The 20,063-nt window shown below is 39.8% G+C and overlaps 1 protein-coding gene and 1 long non-coding RNA gene across 14 annotated transcripts in view; one reads left to right on the forward strand and one right to left on the reverse strand.

Annotated features, from left to right (window-relative positions):
* Positions 1 to 498: 498 nt before the first annotated feature.
* Positions 499 to 1,248, reverse strand: ZCCHC13 (zinc finger CCHC-type containing 13). Its single transcript, XM_057718931.1, has one exon. The coding sequence runs from the start codon at positions 1,175 to 1,177 to the stop codon at positions 662 to 664; it is 516 nt and encodes a 171-aa protein (XP_057574914.1). The 5' UTR covers positions 1,178 to 1,248; the 3' UTR covers positions 499 to 661.
* A 6,351-nt stretch (positions 1,249 to 7,599) lies between these two features.
* The window catches only part of LOC130841641 (uncharacterized), a 63,124-nt gene continuing 50,660 nt past the window's right edge, over positions 7,600 to 20,063 (forward strand). For 9 of the 13 annotated variants that reach the window (XR_009050246.1, XR_009050242.1, XR_009050239.1 and 6 more), the window contains exons 1-4: positions 7,600 to 7,784; positions 18,743 to 18,883; positions 19,404 to 19,486; positions 19,922 to 20,024. This is a non-coding gene — a long non-coding RNA (uncharacterized LOC130841641). Of the gene's footprint in view, positions 7,785 to 8,805; positions 8,895 to 18,742; positions 18,891 to 19,332; positions 19,487 to 19,921; positions 20,025 to 20,063 lie in introns of those variants that run through there. The other 4 variants (XR_009050249.1, XR_009050251.1, XR_009050240.1 and 1 more) reach the window with 4 other exon arrangements.

Here is a 20,063-nt window from a genome sequence, read left to right on the forward strand (position 1 = left end):
TATTTAAGAGCTAATGAGGTCAGATAAATCAAAGTAATCAATATATAATAAAGTTATTTTGGCAAGGTCACAGACATTTCTAGAATCAGCTTTATTTGTGCAAAGAATCTCTGAGGAAATGTCACCTCCTCAGGGTGCCTTGTGTATCTAAGACAGAAACATATGTCCCCCCCACCACACACACACACATTTTCTATCCTTTCACCTGGTGTTCTTTTTTTTCTCTACGGCAATTTATCTTCATCTGACACACTATTTTACTTGTTAATAGATTCTAGGCCTGTGTTTGCAAACTTGGTCTGATTTCTTCACTTATATATCTCCAACTCCTCCAGCAGTGGCTGGCACACAGTAGCTCTTAATTAAATGTTAAAACAAAATGCATCGAAAGAATCTAGAAATTGCCTGATGCTCAGGATGTTCTATGACTGGAGTCATCAGTAATGCAGAAACACATTAATTATAAGACATCTATCTACAAGTGAATAACTTTTTTTTGAGATTTTTTTCCCCAGCCTTTTCCTCTTTTAACATGGTAATTAAAGCTCACTGGCCTGGGAGTAGCCTCAATCTATCAACCTTTGGTCAGAGGTTTCAGAGAAAATAATACAATTATCAAGCAGGAAAATGAGTGCTGGGAGGTGGGGAGCAAAAGGGAAAACTAAGCGGTAGCCTCAGTGGGGCATTCCCGGGCTAGATGACCGGATTCGCCACAGCGGTAGCAGTTGACCTCGCTCGCCTTGCTGCAGTTGATGGCCACATGGCCGGTCTCGCCACAACGGTAGCACTTGACTTGGGAGCAGTCTTTCTGAATGTGGCCATATTCGCCGCAGGTGTAGCACTTCTGCTTCTGCTTACGATCACAATCACGAGCCAGATGGCCTGGTCTACCACAGGTGTAACAGCACTGCTCTCTCTCTTGCTTAGGCTCGACACAGTCTTTGGCGATGTGGCCACCTCTCCCACAGTTGTAGCAGATGTCCTCGAGAAGGTCACAGTTCTTAGCATGATGACCAGACTCACCGCAGCGGTAACAGATGACAGGTAGGGTGGTGGAACTGCACTGAGCATCTTGGCCACGGCCTCTAGCTCCACGCCCTCGAGCTCCTCCTCTTTTAGGGCATCCCCGGGCCCAGTGGCCAGAGCGTCTACACTTGAAGCATTCCCTACTGCTCATGGCTGCGGTGAGATCTTCAGGTGGGCGGGCCCACCGCTGCCCCGGAGGCCCCGACGCAACTTCCCCTAAGGCGGCTTAGAAAGAAGTGGCAGTTTTTTTCCAGAGGCCTCAGCGACGTCACACAAGGTTTGCGCATAACCCCATTCTTGTGTCACAGGCGTTCCAGCAGTCAGTTCCCTCTGCCTGACTTTCCTCCTGTCCTTGAAGCCGAAAGCACGTCTGAGTGGCTTTTTCCGTTTTTTGTTTCTTTTTGTTTTATTTTGTTTTTTTGTTTGTTTCTGTTTTTTAAATAAACGCATCTTGGGTCTTTAAGTTTGAGTTTGAATCCCTTCTAGTTCAGAAAATGTGCCTTGTAGGATTTCTTATAATTAAGGCTTAGGCCTTCTTCATGGTCTAGTAGATGACGTTTTTATATATGCGTTATGGACATAGGAAAAATATGTGTGAGATGGCTAATCCAGTAAATGAAAGAAACAAATTATAGCAAGTTAGAGTAACCCATGGGGTGGGGGGAGATTGTTAAAGGCTAAAATACACATGTCCATAAATATATGAGGTACATAAGATAGAATAAAAAATCTGTAAAATGCCACAGGGAGATTTACTCACAATTTAGCCAATTTTATTGCAGGAATCTTAGTTTTCAACATAATCATCACCATTTAAGTTGTAAAACATAACATGATTGAAGCACTCAGTATAAAGAACATGATATTCCTTGGAAAATAAATTACAAAACCTTAATTTAAATATTGGACAGATTTCCTCTCTGTTTTCTAAATTATGTATTATATAAAGCTCATAAGGATTTATGGACATGTCAGTTTATATAGATATAGAAATAGGTATGGAAAACTAGACACTGAAATATCAACTGTAGCTATTTTGGGGTTATATGATTGAATAGGACATTTTTCTCCTTATTTTCCTTCTCTGTATTTTACAATTTTTGAAATGAGTTTAGGTTGTGTAATTTTAAAAATCCACAAAAATTTTTTAAGTTACTAGTTAGCTATATGTTTTGCATGTGAATTTTTTTCAGGAAGCCAGTACAAATGTATTTGGTAAAACATAGACATGAGAAATAGTGGATGTATTGATAGCAATTGACCTTTATTTTCAGTATGACTTGATTGGAATGTGCAACTGGTTTCACAAATACAACCACGAACAAAAATGTTTTCAAAAATTAATAGAAGTTATAGCCAAAGAGGATGAGCAGTTGCCACATATAGAGTAATGGAATGAGTTTTATTCCTAAACAATTAAGTGGTGCTGCATAAATTGTTTAAAATGGCAAAAATTCTCTCTGTTTTAAAATTTGATATATGTTTATTGAATTAACCATATTAATTATCATATTTAAGCCCCTTTTTAGATTTATAGTTTTATTAAACTAATACATGCCCATAGTTTAAAGCATTGATTTTCAAACTGGTTTAATTGAGACATGAAGGAAGAAATGAATTTTACATCACAAAAGAGGATATGTGTGTGTGAGTGTGTGTACGTGAGTGTGTGCTCTAACTCAAATAAGTTTAAGAAAAAATACTTACCCTTAATGTCTGCAATAGCACTTTTAAAATTATATCATATGTAAGTGTGTGTATATATATATATATATTTCTTTCTTTTTTTTTTTTTTTTTGCCATGTCACACAGCCTGTGGGATCTTAGTTCCCCAATCTGGTATTCAACCTAGGTCCTCCACAGTGAGGTCATGGAGTCCTAACTACTGGACTGCCAGGGAATTCCCTGTAATGAACTTTGATATTTTCTAGTCCTGTTGTAAAAAATGCTGGTGGTGGCCCATTAAATTCATCTTTCAATTCACTAAATGATTTTTACTCATAGTTTGATTCATAACTATAAATAATGCTTATCTTATGACTTCTTGATGTTTCAATTTCAGATATTATCTATGATTTTCCATTTCAGAGAATGAACATTTAGCCCTCTTTTACCTATACCATCTTTTGGTACATGTCATGTGCTTGTGTTCCACTCACCCTCTCCCCCCCTTTCACCTTTCTCCTAATATTGATTGGGTCAATATCCAACATTTACATAATTATAACTATGTAAATGCTTCTCATGGCTGAGCCATATTGAATTTTGTCAAATGCTTTTTCTGCATCTCTTGAGTTTGCCTTGACTTCTTGCATTTTCTAGAACTACCAGTTCATTGTTGAATATAGGTTGTGAAAGTGCACATCCTTGTCTTGTTCCTGATCTTAAGGGGAAAGCGTTCAGTCTCACCATTAAGTATGATGTCAGCTGTGGGCTTTTGGGAGATACCCGTTATCAGGTTGAGGAAGTTCCTTCCTATTCCTAGTTTATTAAGCACTTTTTAAAAAAAACATGTAAGTGCATTGAATTTTGTCAAATTCTTCGGTGGCTATTCAGATGATCATGTGCTTTTGACCTTTATTACTGCTGGATTTGGTTTGCTAGTATTTTGCTGAGGAGTTGTACATCTACATTGATAAGGAATATTAATCTGTAGAAGTTTTAAAATTTTTATTATTGTGATATCTCTGTCTGGTTGTCATTTCAAAGTAGTACTGACCTCAAAGAATGATTTTGGAGGGCTTCCCACCTTTTCTATTTTTTGGAATAATTTGTAAAGAATTTATACTATTTTTCCTTTAAATGTTTGCGAGATTTCACTAGTGAAGCTGTTTCAGCCTGGGCTTTTCTTGTGGGAAGTTTTAAAATTACTAATTTAGTCTCTTAACTCACTGTAGGTATATTCAGATTTTCTGTTTCTTCTTGAGGCAGTTTTGGCACTTTGTGTCTTTCTGAGAATTTGTCTGTTTCATCTAGGTTACCTAATTTATTGGCACACAGTTGTTCATAATATTCCCTTATACTTCTTTTATTTCTGTAAAGTCAGTACTGATGAACCCTCTTTCATTCCTAATTTTAGAAATTTGATTCTTACCTCTTTTTTCTTCATCAGTCCAGCTGAAAGTTTTTTTCAATTTTGCTGATCTTTTCAAAGAACCAACTTTTGGTTTTGTTGATTTTCTCTATTATTTTTCTATTCTCTACTTCATTTATTTTCACTCATTTCCTCAGTTTTATATCCTTGGAATGCTAGCTTTTACAGAATTAAGGCCAGTCCCATGTTGGATTTAATGTACAATTTGGCAAGGCAAAGCAGTATTCAAGGGACTGACAGAGTATTCTCAACTATTTTTTATTCCTGTACCCCAGCCTCAATTCAGGCTGTTCATAGATTTGAGGAGATCCTCTGTATTAGGATTCTTTGAGGAACAGAACCAACATGATATCTCTATATCTATCTATATATTGAGAGAGATTATTTATCTATGGATGTATGTATATATAGCTTTTATATAATATACAAATAAATATTCATTTACTTATTAAGGAATTGGTTCACATGATTATGGAGGTTGGGAAGTCCAAAATCTGCAGGGTGGGCTAGCAGGCTGAAGACCTAGGGAAAAGCCAATGTTGTAGGTCAAGTCCAAAGGCTGTCAGGCTGAGGACCCAGGGAAGAGCTGATGCTGTAGTTCAAGTCCAAAGGCTGTCCACTGGCAGAATTCTCTCTTGCTCAGGGAAGTTAGTCTTTGTTCTATTTGGGCCTTCAAGTGATGGATGAGGTCCACCCACGTTATGGCAAAAATCTGCTTTACTGATTCCACTGATTCAAATGTTAATCTCATCCAAAAACACCCTCACAGAAATATCCAGAATAATATTTGACCATGTGTCTGAGCACCATGACCCAGCCAAGTTGGCACATAAAATTAACGATCACATTCTCTAAAGAGGGTCATTCTCCTATGAAATGTTTTGGGTGGGGAATAAAAGGGAATCAGAGCCTCAGAGTGTTAGCCTGGATATAATAGAGATCTCCAATTTTTTTCTTTACCGCTCCTGAGGAAATGCAAAGTTCAAACAAATACGTAGGTCCAGGACCTGAAGTATTTCACAGCATTCAAGATTTACAAGCTGTGCCTCTTTTTTTTTTTAATATTTATTTATTTTATTGGCTGCGTTGGGTCTTCATGGCTGCATGCGGGCTTTCTCTAGTTGCGGAGAGTGGGGGCTACTCTTTGTTGTGGTGCACGGGCTTCCCAGTGCAGTGGCTTCTCTTGTTGTGGAGCATGGGCTCTATGTGTGTGGGCTTCAGTAGTTTTGGCTCTCGGGCTCTAGAGCGCAGGCTCAGTAATTGTGGTGCACAGGCTTAGTTGCTCTTGCTTATTTGCATGTGGGATCTTCCCAGTGCAGGCATCGAACCTGTGTCCTCTGCATTGGTAGGCAGATTCTTAACCACTGTACCACAAGGGAAGTCCCTGTGCCTCTTTCTTGAATTTCTCTTCAGGTTGCATCAGAGTAGATTAGGAAAGTTTTGTCAAAAGGAACAGAAATGGAAAGAGCAAGTAACTTCATCTGCAATTATTAATATGTGCTGACTTCAATTTTACAACACTTTAAAAAATGGAATGCTGTCCATTTATTAAAAATGATAAAGATGATGATTAGGGACCATGTCTAAATATTTAAAACAACACATATCTATTAAAATGTCGATGTTAAAACTTTACATATTTAAACAAAAATTGAAAGAACACAGATATGATAATAGGCATGAGGTTTCATTTCAGGGTGATGAAAAACTCTAAAATTGTTGGTGAAGGCCATGCAGCTGTGAATATACTAAAATCCATTGCATTGTACATGTTAAGCTGGTGAATTGTATGACATGTGAAATATCTCAATAGAACTATTATAACAAAAAAGAGTACACAAAGAAATAAAAGCTTTTGTTATAGTGCTGTAGAATTGTGGGCAAAATTCCCTTTTATTATTATTATTATTATTAGTCCACACTGTGGTGGCTTGCAGGATCTTAGTTCATTGACCAAGGATAGAAACAGTGCCTCCTGCAGTGGGAATGCAGAGTCCTAACCACTGGGCCATGAGGAATTCCCAAAATACCCTTTTAACTTTTGTGCAATAATAAATGATTCTTTTCATTTAGAAGTGAGGTTCTTTGTACTACTATAATTTCAAGCATTTCTGTTTTTCTTTTTTTTTATTTCTACATATTGCACATTGTTGCATAACCTTTTGTGCATATTATGCAAAAAAATCTTCCATTATATCTCCGAATAATGTTAATATGACATTCTTAATAATTAGAGAGGATGATGATGTACACATTTTATGGGTCTCAGAATTTATGGAATTGTGGGTTCTTAGTTTTTACTATTTCCAAACTGGCTTTCTTATAAAGGAAGAAGAACCAGCCACCAAAGTAAATCATAATGAGAAACAAAACATCATTTTGTATTCTCTCCTCCTCACATCCAAAAAAGGAATCTATTTCAGAGCCTGTTGAGTAAATGATGCCACTTCTCTTAAAATTGATCTGTGAATTTCTCACAGAAGACAGGAACAAGCCTTGCATTTAGCACCAAAGGACACTGAACAGTATTTTTAATGTTCAGACAATACCAGGGTTGTGAAGAGAAAGAAGGTGTTGCATACACCGTCTAACCGCCAAACTGATTGAACACCCTTTCCCTTTTTGCTCTGTGCATAGGGTCTTTTGGTTCCCTGCCTCTGGGTCTCCTCTGTGGGTTCATCATCAACAAGGCGTTGTTTGCCCAACACTAGCTAGTTGGGTTTACCTTGAGAGCTGCTTTGGAGAAGTTTGTGTGGATATAATATGATATTAGAATCTTTTTTTAAGCTCTTTATTGGAACATAATTGCTTTACACTTTTGAACCAGCTTTTGAGGTACACCAAAGTGAATCAGCTGTATTTTTACATATATCCCCATATCCCCTCCCTCCCACGACTCCCTCCCACCCTCCCTGTCCTGGCCCTCTAAGGCATCACCCATCATCGAGTTGATCTCCCTTTGTTATACAGCAACTTCCCACTAGCTATCTATTTTACAGTTGGTAGTGTATCTACGTCTATGCTATTCTCTCACTTCGTCCCAGCTTCCCCTTTGCCCCCCGCCCCCTTAACTAGCACTTTTTGCCGTATTTTTTTACAACTTGCAACATGAGACACACAAGGGGAGGAGTAAGAATCCCAATAGGACTGCAGACCAGGCAAGGCTAAGAATACAAGGGTAAGCCACTAAGGATAACAAAGCGAATAAAGGCAGCCAACAGGGAGATTGGCAATGAAATGGTGGTCTAAGAACAGCAGAGGGGTTGACGAAGGAAGATGGGCTGAGAGAGGGATGGTGGTGAAGGCTGGTGTGACCAAGGGGAAGAAAGGCTGAAGAAGCAGGACGGGCTACGGACCTGGGCAAGGGGGAAAACAGGACGGTCAGCCTTGGGGAGCGCGGGGATTGGGTGAGGGCTGCGGGGAGAAGAGAGCGTGCTCAGCGCATGCGCCTGAAGCACACTGAGGTGATCCCGGAGAGGCGGCGCTTTCTAGGCATCAGCGCTGCGGCTGGAGGCACAGCTGGTCCTCTGCCTGCTGTCCACTGCCACCTTGGCCTGCTCTTGCCACCGTGCCGCTGCGAACTCTGTGCCGCCGCTCCCCTCACCCTGTCTTGGGACGGCCGGCGCTAAGAATTCATGCTGTAGCCTTGGATGCAGCCAGGAGGTAAAGGAACGACATAGGGGAAGAACATGGAGGGCGGCGGAGGGAACCCGGCCCTGGGGCATCCTTAATTTGTGTGTTTTCCCGGTTCACGAGAGGAAAAAATGGGGGACAGTATGGGGCTCAGAACTAAAAAAGGATGTTGAGCATTTGCTTCCCATTGGGAAAGTAATAGATTTCTTTCCATTAATCAAGATTGAGGCACCTGAGCGTCGGCATTTTCCATAACGTTCCCTGCTTTAAAATTTTTGGGGTTCCTCATATGCAGTAGAAGGTGTATTCAAAGGTCGGGGCGGTAGGACTAGGCAATTATGAGAGCTCTCTTTGCCTTTGTTCAGGGTAGTGGCTCATTACGGAATCCGAGGGTACTCTGAGCCCCTCCCTGAGGGTCGGAGCGGATTCTATCTAGATCTGGCATCTGCTCTGAGCACCTGCAAGCAATGACGCCTTTCCCGTATTCCACTTCCTTAGTTTAGTACACCTACCCCCCGTTAGGGAAGGCTGGTAATGGCTCTCTTCGATTGAGCACTGGGGCACAACTGTAGCAAGAAACACATCCAGATATTATCAGGCACTTACATATAAAAAACGGAGGTGGGAGGACAAACGCAATGCGCGTGTGTGTTTGAGAGTGTGGGGTTGCGCAGCGCGGTAGCGCGCACGTATACAGTCTCCTTTGGTAATCCCGGAGGATTGGTTCCAGGACCCCCGCGGATACCAAAATCCGCCGATGTTGGTCTCCTATCTAGAATGACATAGTACAGTCAGTCCTCCGTATCCGCGGAGGGTCCACAGTATTTGAGGTCTGATGTTTGTGTGTGTGTGTATGGTGGGGGGGGGGCGGTGCTCCATTGGGGAGAGCTGGAGGTACGCACGCGCAAGGCTTGGGGTGGAGATGGGGGTGTCGAATGCGTATTTAGAAAAGGAAAGTTGCTGGTAGTTGATACCCGTGGAAGGGACGACTGAAGGTGCGCATGCGCATTTGAGACGCCATTGTGACGGTTGGCTTTAACCGGAGGAGGGGAGAGGCGCGCATGCGTATTTCAAACGGAATGATAGAGGGGAGGCGCGCGGCGTACGTGTAATTAAGTTTGCAAAATGGCGAGGGGGGAGGTAAGTGGTGTTTTTGCTTGGCCATCTTGGGCTAGGAGGGCCTGCAGAGGAGCGGATAAACCTTTCTAGTTGGGCGAGGGGATCAGCCTGAGTTGGAGTTGTCCTCGGCTGTGGCCAGATCCCTCAGATATTAACCCATAATCTTAGCCCCTCTCTGGTCTGTCGATAATGTGGGTTTAAAAATGTGGAGGCGATGATGACTTTACAAAAGGTTGCGGCAGCTGGCTGTGTGTAGGAAATGCATAAAACGGGAGCACTTGGAGACAAGGCCACATTTGGGCAGTACACCTCTGGAGGGCTCTCTGTCGGACTTGCAGATCGTGGGCCGGTGCCCTTGGCTCTGGACACATTCTGTCATTCCATCAGAGTAGCAGAACCCAGTGGCTGCAATGTTGTGAGAATCTGCTGATGGTCAGAAGCCTTGATTTTTTTCCCCTTGACGTTGTAGGGGTGCGGATTTGGCTGTTTCGAAAAGATTGTTCCACTTTGCTTTAAACCTAGGATTTAGGTAGCATGAAGGTGGCGTGGGTTCACACCCTTTCTTCTAAATTGTTTTTTTCTGTAGAACTTCGAGCACGGTTTGGTCTAGGGGGACAATGTTTTCTTTTTAGGCAGCAGTACTGTCATGGCTCTCAGAGGGCTGACAGTAAGGATTTATTGCTAATCGCTAAAACTAATAATTTAGCAGTTAGATATGTAGAAGAAAGGGCACAGGATTCAAAATTGAGAGAGGTCTTTTCAGTAATCCTAGCTGTGGTCTCATACTGGTCTTTTTCCTTCTCTGGGCCTATTTCCCTATCTATAATAATAATTATGCTTAAACGTTTTTTGAGCTTAAACTGTGTGCCAAGTACTGGGTCTAAATGCTTTTACACATACCTTAACTAATTTAGTACTCTCGACAGTCTTATGAAATAGCAATGCCATTATTTATCTTTTACAAATGAGAAATTTGAGGGACACAGATAAAGTAAGTCCAAGGCTTTATATCCTTTTGAATGACCGAGACTGGATTTTTATCCAGGTAGTATGGCTTCGGAATCCTGTGCTCTTAAGCATTCTATTTATCCACCAAAATGATGAGGCAAATTTAAAGGACCCTTCTTTTATGATTTCAGATTTTTCTTGTAACTTACCTATGCTGTTTAAGAAAGGAGATCTGTTTGCTAATTTTTAGTCAATGCATTGTACAGGGTTACATATGTAGAAGACAAAAAGTAACGAATTGATTTGGAGCCTAGTGGGGTGGCCATCCTTACCTACCCTTGTCTTCTGTGCTTTTTGTTCTGCAGAGGGTTTAAAATGGCCGACTGCGGCAGGCTGGACACACCCTTCTTGTTTTGCCTGATTTGAAATCTGGTCTCACGCTTTGATACAACCAGTCATTTGCTGCAGTAGAGATTTTTTCCTTACCCATTATTAATATTTTGGTGTGTTAATACCAGTGTTCAATAGTAAAGGAGAGGGTACTGCTTTTCTTATAATAAAACACAGAAAATACATGGATTTCTTTTATTACTTGGTTGGGATAGATTCATTGAAGTGGAATTAGTATATCAAAGAGTGTGAACATTTTTAACACTTAATATGTATTGCCAAGTTTCTTCCTGAAAAGGTTGTACCAGTTTTTACTCGCACAAGCATTGAGTAGTATTTGTTAAAAACATTATTTTAATGGATAAAAAAAAACAGTATTTAATGTTGCATTTCTTTGATTGTAAGCTTGGACTCTTTTTTTCCTCCATATGTTTCTTAGCAGCTTTATTTTTTTTCATGTGATGTTAGTTCATGTCTTATACTGATTTATCTGTTGAAGTTTCAGTTTAGCGTTTATTATTATCTATTTGAATGTGTTCTGTAAATAAAGGCTATTACTCAGATTTCTATAATGTTGTAAATATGTACTCCAGGTTATTGTTTGCCTTTTAATTTTTGTTTTTAAATTTTTGGTTAATAGAAATTTGAAATCATGTAGTCAAATCACTCTATCTTCTGTTTTGTGATTTTTCTTCCGTTAAGTTTGAATAGTTCCCTCAGTCTAGAAATTTGGTAAATATTCATTGTAGCTTCATCTGAAGAGAACCATCAAGTATGAGGGGAAAAGATCCATAATTTCACCACCCAGAGATAACCAATGTTAATAAATGTGTTCTTTTTTTCATTCTTTCTGCATTTTTCTACAGTGATCGCATATTTGTACTATTTTATATGGTGTTTATAATGTGCGTTTTTCAATGTTAAACATTTTTGTGATTGTCATTGAATGGTTTCATGATATTTTGTTGTATGGAAGTATCTTAAGATTTTCAGTATCTTAAATTGTGTAATTAATGTCTTAGTTTTTATTGTTTTATCTATTTTGAATTATTTCTTTATAGAATAGTGTTGAGAATTAGAATTATTCATCAAAAAGTTTGAACACGATAAACAAGGAACCAATAATAAGATCAGGGGAATGGAAAATGTTAGCAAGATTAAAATGTGACCAATAAAAATAATTTAAAAAAAAGTTTGAACATTGTAACGACCTGCCATAATAGCATTCCAAAATGTTGTGTCAATTTTTGTACCGTCATTTATGTACATAAAAATATTTTTTACTTTTCTATATGTAAAAGAATGGTATCTTTGATTTATGGTATATTTCTCTGATTATTGGTGAGGCTGGACTCTCAAATGTTAATTGTTAACTCCTACTCCTTTTGTGAACTATTTGACTTGGGTCTGAATGTTATCTATTCATAAGAGCTTTATATTATGTGCTCTGTATAAGAATCTGTTACCCCTTGTCATTTGTTGCAAATGACAAACCTCATTTGTGACACATACACTCCTGGTATATGTTTGTTGCCATTGAACATGAAGAAATTTTTGTGATTCCAAAGACAACTGCTGCATGGAATACATGTCAAATACTTTGTAGCTGTTTTGAGGTAACATTTATCTGTTCTTTAAGTAGATAGCCATTTCTTTTCATCTGAAAGGAAAGCACTGTTTGCTGCACAGCAGTGATGCTCCCTGGTTATGGCTGTGAGAAGACATGGCAACATTTTGTCCCTAATAAGACATGGCAGCCAATGTAGACAAGACACAAAACAGTAGTCCCCCTTCCCCCATCCATTTGGGGATTGATGTTCCTTTGAATATTTATGAGTGATCTGGGGAAGGATATGGACATAGTGTAATGTTCACATTTGTAGATAACATGGAACTTTTTGGAGATGTAAAATGGTAATAGGAACAAACTGCAACAGCTGAGAAGATGTGCCTGTGGCCTGACAGTTGGCAGAATGGAACAGGGTAGATAAGAGCAATGTAATGACTTTAGGGGAAAATAGTATGTTAAGCATACAAAATAATGGCCTCAGAGACATTGGGTCACAAGACAGGGATCTCAGTGTAAATGGAAACAATTTATTGATGTCATCAGCTCAATTTGCTGTTGCAGAGACAAAAGAGCCTAGGCCTTATTAAGAACAGTTATGTGACACAGAAATTCCATCCTGTCTTTGTATAAAAGCATCTGAACGAAGTGACTAGTTAACACTTGTAATCTCTCCTCAAGGAGTCTCTTACTACCTCTCACCAAATTTTGAGAAGGTGGTGGGAAGAGTGTGTTACCTCTCTGTCTCATTTTTCTTATTTATAATATGGAGGTGATTTGGATTATATATTCTCAAAGGTTTGCGGGGGGTAAGGTATTTTACTTTGGTTTCCTGAAATTGACTCTGTTATTTGTGGTTCAGAGAATTTGTTTAATTATATTTAATAATTAAACTTTTCTAAATTATTATTCCCACTCCATGAGCTAACGTTCTAATTTTTATTTTTTCAGTGAAGGGGGGATTATTGGATTTAGAGGTATCAAGTGAGCTGTTACTGCTTTTTGTTATCCAGTTATACTGGGTTAATTCAGTTAGTTGTAAGCTCCCATTTTTCATCATTTTGTTAGTTGCAGATGTTAAACTAGGCTTATGTGTGTGATGGGGAGGTTGACAGATGTATAATAAGCAAAATGAAACAAAACAAAATGAAACAGCAACAGCAACAAAGCTTGTGTTGTAGAGAGATTGAGAAGGTCCTTTACTGGAGTTGTGTGTCTATCTTAAGGATGGGAGTCCCATTTTACATCATGCCAGAATCTATTTCCCAAATCCATTTATGATCAGGAGTTAGGGAGAGCCTGGATATTTGAAATTGCCTGAAAGCATTTAACCTTTGATTTCTACAATTTGTTCCTCCCCTCTTTTGATGTTACAGCCAGCAGCAGCCTGGAGCAGCGCCCCCGGAAAGAAATTTTACATCGGCCATTATAATACAACCTGATAAGTGTTACAGCACTTATCAGGTTGTATTGTAATTGTCTGTGTATATACCTGTCTCCCTTCCTATGTTATCAGTTAGACTGTGAGCTCCTTGAGGGCAGGGACAGTGTCTTCATCTCCAGAGCCTAGCCTGGCACATTAGTAGGCCTCAGTAAATGTTTATTGGATGAATAAATGAGTGACTCATCAACAAACATTTATTGTGTGCCTGCTAACGTGATCTCCACAGGCTCTGGACTGTCAACTGTTTCTTCAGAGTGCCTGTGGTCAGAAACTTGCTGTTTCTTTCTAGTTATGTATATATCTTCTTGAGAGTTTCTCTTGAGATAATGCTATTTTTGTGTTTGGATTGCAGTCCTTGGTGTTTACAGATGTTGCTACTATTACTGCTGACAGTCTTCTTTGGTGGAACTTGGGTGAAAGCTGCCAGATCAGGAACCTCATCCTCACTGTCTAGTGTTTGCTAAATGGTTCCTATTTGTAGACTCATCTCCTTTTCACTCCTCAGGTTATCCTCCAAATGGTATTCCTATGTGGGCTCCATGATCTAGATCAGGGGTGGGCAAATACAGCCCATGGGCTGCCTGATTTTGCAAATAAAGTTCTGTTGGAACACAGCCATGCTCGTTTGATGTTTTGTCTGTGGCCTCTTTAACCTACAACTGCAGAGTTGAGTAGCCACATCAGAGACATGGTAACCCACAAAGCCTGCCCTAGAAAAAGATTGCCTACCTTGTTTTGGATCATCACTCAACAGTCATGGTTTCATTCCCCTCTCCATTCACCAGAGATACTTTTAGCATCTCAGAAACTCATTTATTTACCTCATTCATTATTACTTATGACGAGTCTTTTTCCTGTTTTACAGATGGGCCAGCCAGGACACACTTCAAACTAGGAGATTGATTATAAGGCCTCCCCCAGGTTCCCGCAGTCAGTCAGTTATACCGTGTCCTTCAGCATCAAGTTTTTTTTTTAAGCTTTTTATTGGAATATAATTGCTTTACACTGTTGTGCCAGTTTTTGAGGTACACCAAAGTGAATCAGCTGTATTTATACATATATCCCCATATCCCCTCCCTCCCTCCCCCGGCCCCCTTCCACCCTCCCTATCCCAGCCCTCTAAGTTATCACCCATCATCGAAGGAATCTAGAAAAATGGTACTGATGAACCCAGTGACAGGGCAAGAATAAAGATGCAGATGTAGAGAGGACACGAGGTTTTGGGGCGGGGGGCAGGGGATGAAGGGGAACCTGGGACAAAGTGAGAGAGTAGCATTGACATATATACACTACCAGATGTAAAATAGCTAGCTAGTGGGAAGTTGGTGCATAACATAGATCAGCATCAAGTTTTGAGCTTCAACCCTAGAAGTTTAAATTCCTTCTGTTATATCCTAACTTGAAGCATATGGGTGTATCATGCTTTGATGCCTTATCCCTTGCCCCCCTCCTTCCTACACAGCTCTTTGCAATGAGAATATGGAAAATAAGGAATTAATATGAGATAAAGCAGGAAAGTAGGCTGAGGCAAATGTTCACAGGGTCTGAATGTTGATTTTTAAACTAAGAAATGGAATTTCTGAAGTATTCACTTATTCAAACTTATGCAGGTAGTGAGCCTGCACTTCAAGAGCTTAGGGCCCTCCCCTCAGCGCTCCCTAACCTACCATGCATTGTCTTGGTAACCTGCTTGTGAGTATATTGTCATTCATTTCACCTCGTTAAAAAGTTGGAGACCGCCAAATCTGATGCAGGAAATCTAGATCTAAAAAAGCAAACTGGAGAGAATATCAGATAGTCTCATTCTAGGAGTAAAATGGAGGGAAAGGCCTTAGAGCGTTATTTTCAAGCTGCTTGCTGGATTTTTCCCAGGATTTTATTATGAAAATTTTCATACAGAAAAACTGAAAGAATTGTACAGTGAAAACCCATATACTCACCACTGAGATAGTATGATTAACATTTTGCTGTGTTTGCTTTATTGCATATTCATCCATCTTTGTTGTGTGGTTTTTAAAGTACTTGTCATCCATTTTGATTTCATCTGTATCTGATCTATTATGGTGCTGAAAAATAATTTCTTTTGATTCTTATCTGTATTTTCCAAGTTGGCATGGATACCACTGCAGCCTAACTATTTATACGCAGATCTGCCTGGGAATGAGAGTCCTAGGGAGAAAAGACATTTTGTTTCTGAAAGAAAATGGCTGCAGCTCACCGTTGTTTACTGGAAATAACGGGAGAAGGAAAAATGGAAGTCCTGATTCAGTGTCAGTAAAGCCTTCCAATAATACACTGCCCTGCACTTCATTCACTTCACTGGCTTGGGGTAGAGGGGCAGGTGGTTTTCTGGGCAGCTTCTGCTTGGTTCTTTCCTTTAAAAATTGATGAAAGAGAAACAACAAAGTGATATCGAAGTGCCACTGATGTGATGGTCATTAGCACAACTCCTTGGAATTTTAGTAAATGGATTTTTAATTTGGCCTACTGTCTAATAATATTCTTTTGGACCTTTTCTGTTAGCAATAGCCGCAGAGTCAAAAGAAGCACCATGAACGGAAATCTTATTTATCTTTATCATGAATATGATAATGGTAAATGTTACCTTTTTGTGTCTATCTCCCTTCATTTAACTTCAAGGGCAGAGGCCATGTCTTACTCATCTTTGTAATTCTCTTAGTAAAAAATGTCTGTATTCATAAAAAATGCAATATCACATTTAACACCTATCACATGGGGAGAGATTAAAAAATGTTATACTAGTGTTGGTGGGATATATCCAATTTTAGTGTAATCCTTTGTAGGAACAATTTGGCAATATATATTAGTAGGCAGAATAAATATTGCATGTCCTTTGACCCAGCAATTTCATTTCTAGGGATATACCCCTAAATATTCTAAATAAATACTAAATATTCTTTTTTTTTTATTTTTTTTTATTTTTTGGGGGGGTACACCAGGTTCAATCATCCGTTTTTATACACATATCCCAATCTTCGCTCCCTTCCTTGACTCCCCCCCCAAGTCCCCCCCACCCTCCCCGCCCCAGTCCTCAAAGGCATCTTCCATCCTCGAGTTGGACTCCCTTTGTTATACAACAACTTCCCACTGACTATTTTACAGTTGGTAATATATATATGTCTGTGCTACTCTCTCGCTTCGTCTCAGTTTCCCCTTCACCCCCCGCCCCCTCCCATACCTCCAGTTCTCCAGTCCATTCTCTGCATCTGCGTCCTTATTCTTGTCACTGAGTTCATCAGTACCATTTTTAGATTCCGTATATGTGAGTTAGCATACAATATTTGTCTTTCTCTTTCTGACTTACTTCACTCTGTATGACAGATTGTAGTTCTATCCACCTCATTACATATAGCTCCATCTCATCCCTTTTTATAGCTGAGTAATATTCCATTGTATATATATGCCACATCTTCTGTATCCATTCATTTGTTGATGGGCATTTCGGTTGCTTCCATGTCCTGGCTATTGTAAATAGTGCTGCAATAAACATTATGGTACAAGTTTCTTTTGGGATTATGGTTTTCTTTGGGTATATGCCCAGTAATACTAAATATTCTTAAAAAATATTCTAAGGATATTTTAAAAGATTTAGGTATGGGAATATTCACAATGTTCACAGCAGTAAAAAAAGAATAGAAAAACCTATTCACAAATAGGAATTTGAATAAATTTTGGTGCATTCATGTAATAATACAACATAAGCATTAAAAATAAAAATAGACTTGCAGATGAGTATTTGACTTGGAAAGATGTACCCAGTATATTAATTGAAAGAAAGGCTGTGGTTTCATCTAATTTTTGTTAAATAAAAATTCATGTTTGTACATGTACATAAAAGTAATTGGAGGAATATACCCCAAGTGTTAACTTTCTGCAATTTTGTGATTTTTACTTTTCTACGTATTCTTAATGTGTTTATGGAATTTTTTTCACAGTGTGTGTTTATGACTTTCAAAGTTAAGAAGACATTGAAATGGTTTCCATTTTTAAATTTACTGGCCTGAAGTGGAATAAATGGGTTGGTGAGGGGGCTGGAAACTGGAGCAGTTTAGAACTGGGCCAAGTGGGACTAGGGCATGGTGGAAATAAAATCTCTGTCTTTAGAGAAAGGCACTAACTACTAACTATTCTTGGCTCCTTAGTGCAGGCATTTCACACATCAGGCTTTACACTTACTGTTTATTTCCCAATTAGACCCTGTACACATTCCTTTCCCACCCTTGTCCCTCTGGGCTTTCATAACCTAAATGATTGCTGGTGGCAGCAGCTGCTTATGGGTGTGCAGATCTTACTCTAGTAACGGCTACTTTATTTTATCCAATAAAGAGAAGGCTCAAACCCATCAAAGCTGCCTCCTCACCCCACCCCCCACCCGGAACACATACCACTTGGTATTATGAATCTTCCCCACTTATTGTGGGAGAGCTTTCTCCTGGGTTTCATGATCAATAGTAGGTTATAAGACACTGTATTATATTTCACTGTGGATGAAACAGTTAAAGATGAGCCCTGAGAAACTGCTCCTTGAGTCTTCCTGGGGTTTGAGAGTTGCCTGCATCTCACTGCAGTAGCAGGAAACCTAGTTGCACTAATTGGTGCTGCCAGCATCTAATGATAATAATTAATAGCCTGGGTTTTGGGCCATTACTGAATTGGTAGATTTCTGGGTTGCTGTTCATGCTTAGCAGCTAGGGACTGGGAAACCTAGAAGCAATAGGTTGCTTCCTTCAGAAGAAAGGACCCTTTGGGGTCTTTGGCTTGTCCTGTGTGGGTCTCAGGTCTCAGAGCCCCATTCCTCCTCGTGGCTGAGTCTCAGAGGTAGGGGCTAGCCACGGGCCAACCTAGCTCCTTGTGATCCTTTTGGTGACCCACACAGCTGATAAGGGAAAAGACATGTTCTATTCCTTTTCATGTATGGGTAAGGTGAGTCCTGGTGGGAGTTGAGATTGTAAATGACAGGCCTTGGTCCAGAGCCCAGGATTTTGTTACCTTTCCTAATCAGTGTGAACTAAATGCCATATGATGAGTAGATGGAGGTTTAGTTCACTTTTAGGGGGGCCTTTTAGTCAAGAGTATGGAATAAAGGGTCATAATTGCCAGACCTAGAAGGGCCCCTAAGATACCAAGTTTACCTCCAGTCAAAGATACAATGTTGATTAAGGTCTAAAGAGGGTAGGTAGCTAGGAAGATCAGCATTAGTTCAGATCTGAGTTCTAACACTCTAACACTTTGGTATAGTTACTTGGTGCCTCTGTACCCAAGTTATCTCATTTAAAATAGAGGCAAGAATCCTTATTAAATAATAATTGTGGATGTTGCAACAGGCTTTGCCAGATAAAGAAGGTAATCGTAATGCTAATAATAGTGCCTAGCAAGAGTGAAATCTGAGATCCATGGTATGGACCGGATGATTTGACTATGGTAAAGTAAAATTAAAGCTAGATCTCATACCTTGACTGTTCTTACATTTGTTTCTTCTTCCTTCTCCCTGTCCTACAGGTGACACCAAATCCGATCAGAAACTATGCCACTGGTGAAGAGGTATATTGAGCCCTGCCTGGCCTAATGAGGTTACTAGAGAATTGGAAGAGGCTCAAATCAGCATCCTGTACATGGTTATCAAACCATTGTGAAGTCTTAGTAAGTGGTCAGTGGCTCTGGGGGTTTGCCCAGTTAGTGGGAAGGGCCAGGAAAGGTAGTCTTACTAGGCCTAGGCAGTTACTTCATATTTTCCCATTATGATATTTAAAAAGGTCTTAAAATATTCAGACTACACTAGAGAGTACTGAGCCTAACCTCTCCTTTTCCCATTCTCCCATTTTTGCAGATGATATCTTGCCTAGGATCATGGCTAGTTGGTATAGAAAGTGGATTTGAATCCAAGCCCAATACTGTGTCTTCTACTCAGTGCTTCCTCTAGATTCCATCTAGGTCCAAGGAGGCCATGTGAGGCAGAAATATTTTTATTCCATACTGTGAAAGCTTTTTATAATAGCTTCTGAGATTGTGTTCCTCTGATGAAGGAAATGTCCATGGTGTGACTTTTTTATTATGCATAAAATCACCTGGGATGTTTGTTAAAAATGCAGATTCCTGGGCAGCCAGAAACCTTGTCATTGGTCAAGAACAACACTAAGATCTACCTGTCACTTATCCCAAGGCTTCCTGCCCAGTGGGTTCACATGCAAGCCAGATGAAGCATCACTGCCCTGGATGTCTTTGTGAGGCGATTGCGAAGTCTTGGTAAGTTGGTGGTGGTTTCGGTGGGGTTCCCCTGTTGGCGGTAGAGAAGAGATGATTGTGAAGTGACACGTCCGCCTTCCTTCAACAGACAGTTATTAGGTGCTTACTAAGAGCCAGAGACTGTCCTAGATATTAACAAAATCCTGCTCTCATGGGACTTTCATTCCTGTGAGAGTAGACAAAAGAATAAATAACCAATAAATAAATGTGTGGTGTATCATAAATGTTACATCAGAAGTTTTTCCATTTTGGTGTAAAAATGGCATTAAAAATGGTTGGGTTGGACTAAGCAATGCTGTGTGTTTTTCTCCCCCCTTCCCATTCTCCCTTTTAATACATTCCACTGTATCAGTGCAATGGAGGCTGACCAAGCTGAGTATGCGAGGGTCATAGATGATGAAAGCAATCTTTTTCCTTTTTGTAACCCCTCACTAGGCTGAATTTTGAAGGATATCTTTGAAAAGTGTTTTAGAGAGTCTACCAGATTTTCCATATGAGTGCACATGCAGCAGAAGAGGGGGTTCTCTCAGTGATTAAGGTAAGTAGGGGAGGAAAGACTGACATTGCCTTGACTCTT

Source organism: Hippopotamus amphibius, chromosome X (genome assembly GCF_030028045.1).
Source record: "Hippopotamus amphibius kiboko isolate mHipAmp2 chromosome X, mHipAmp2.hap2, whole genome shotgun sequence".
NCBI classification, from domain to species: domain Eukaryota; kingdom Metazoa; phylum Chordata; class Mammalia; order Artiodactyla; family Hippopotamidae; genus Hippopotamus; species Hippopotamus amphibius.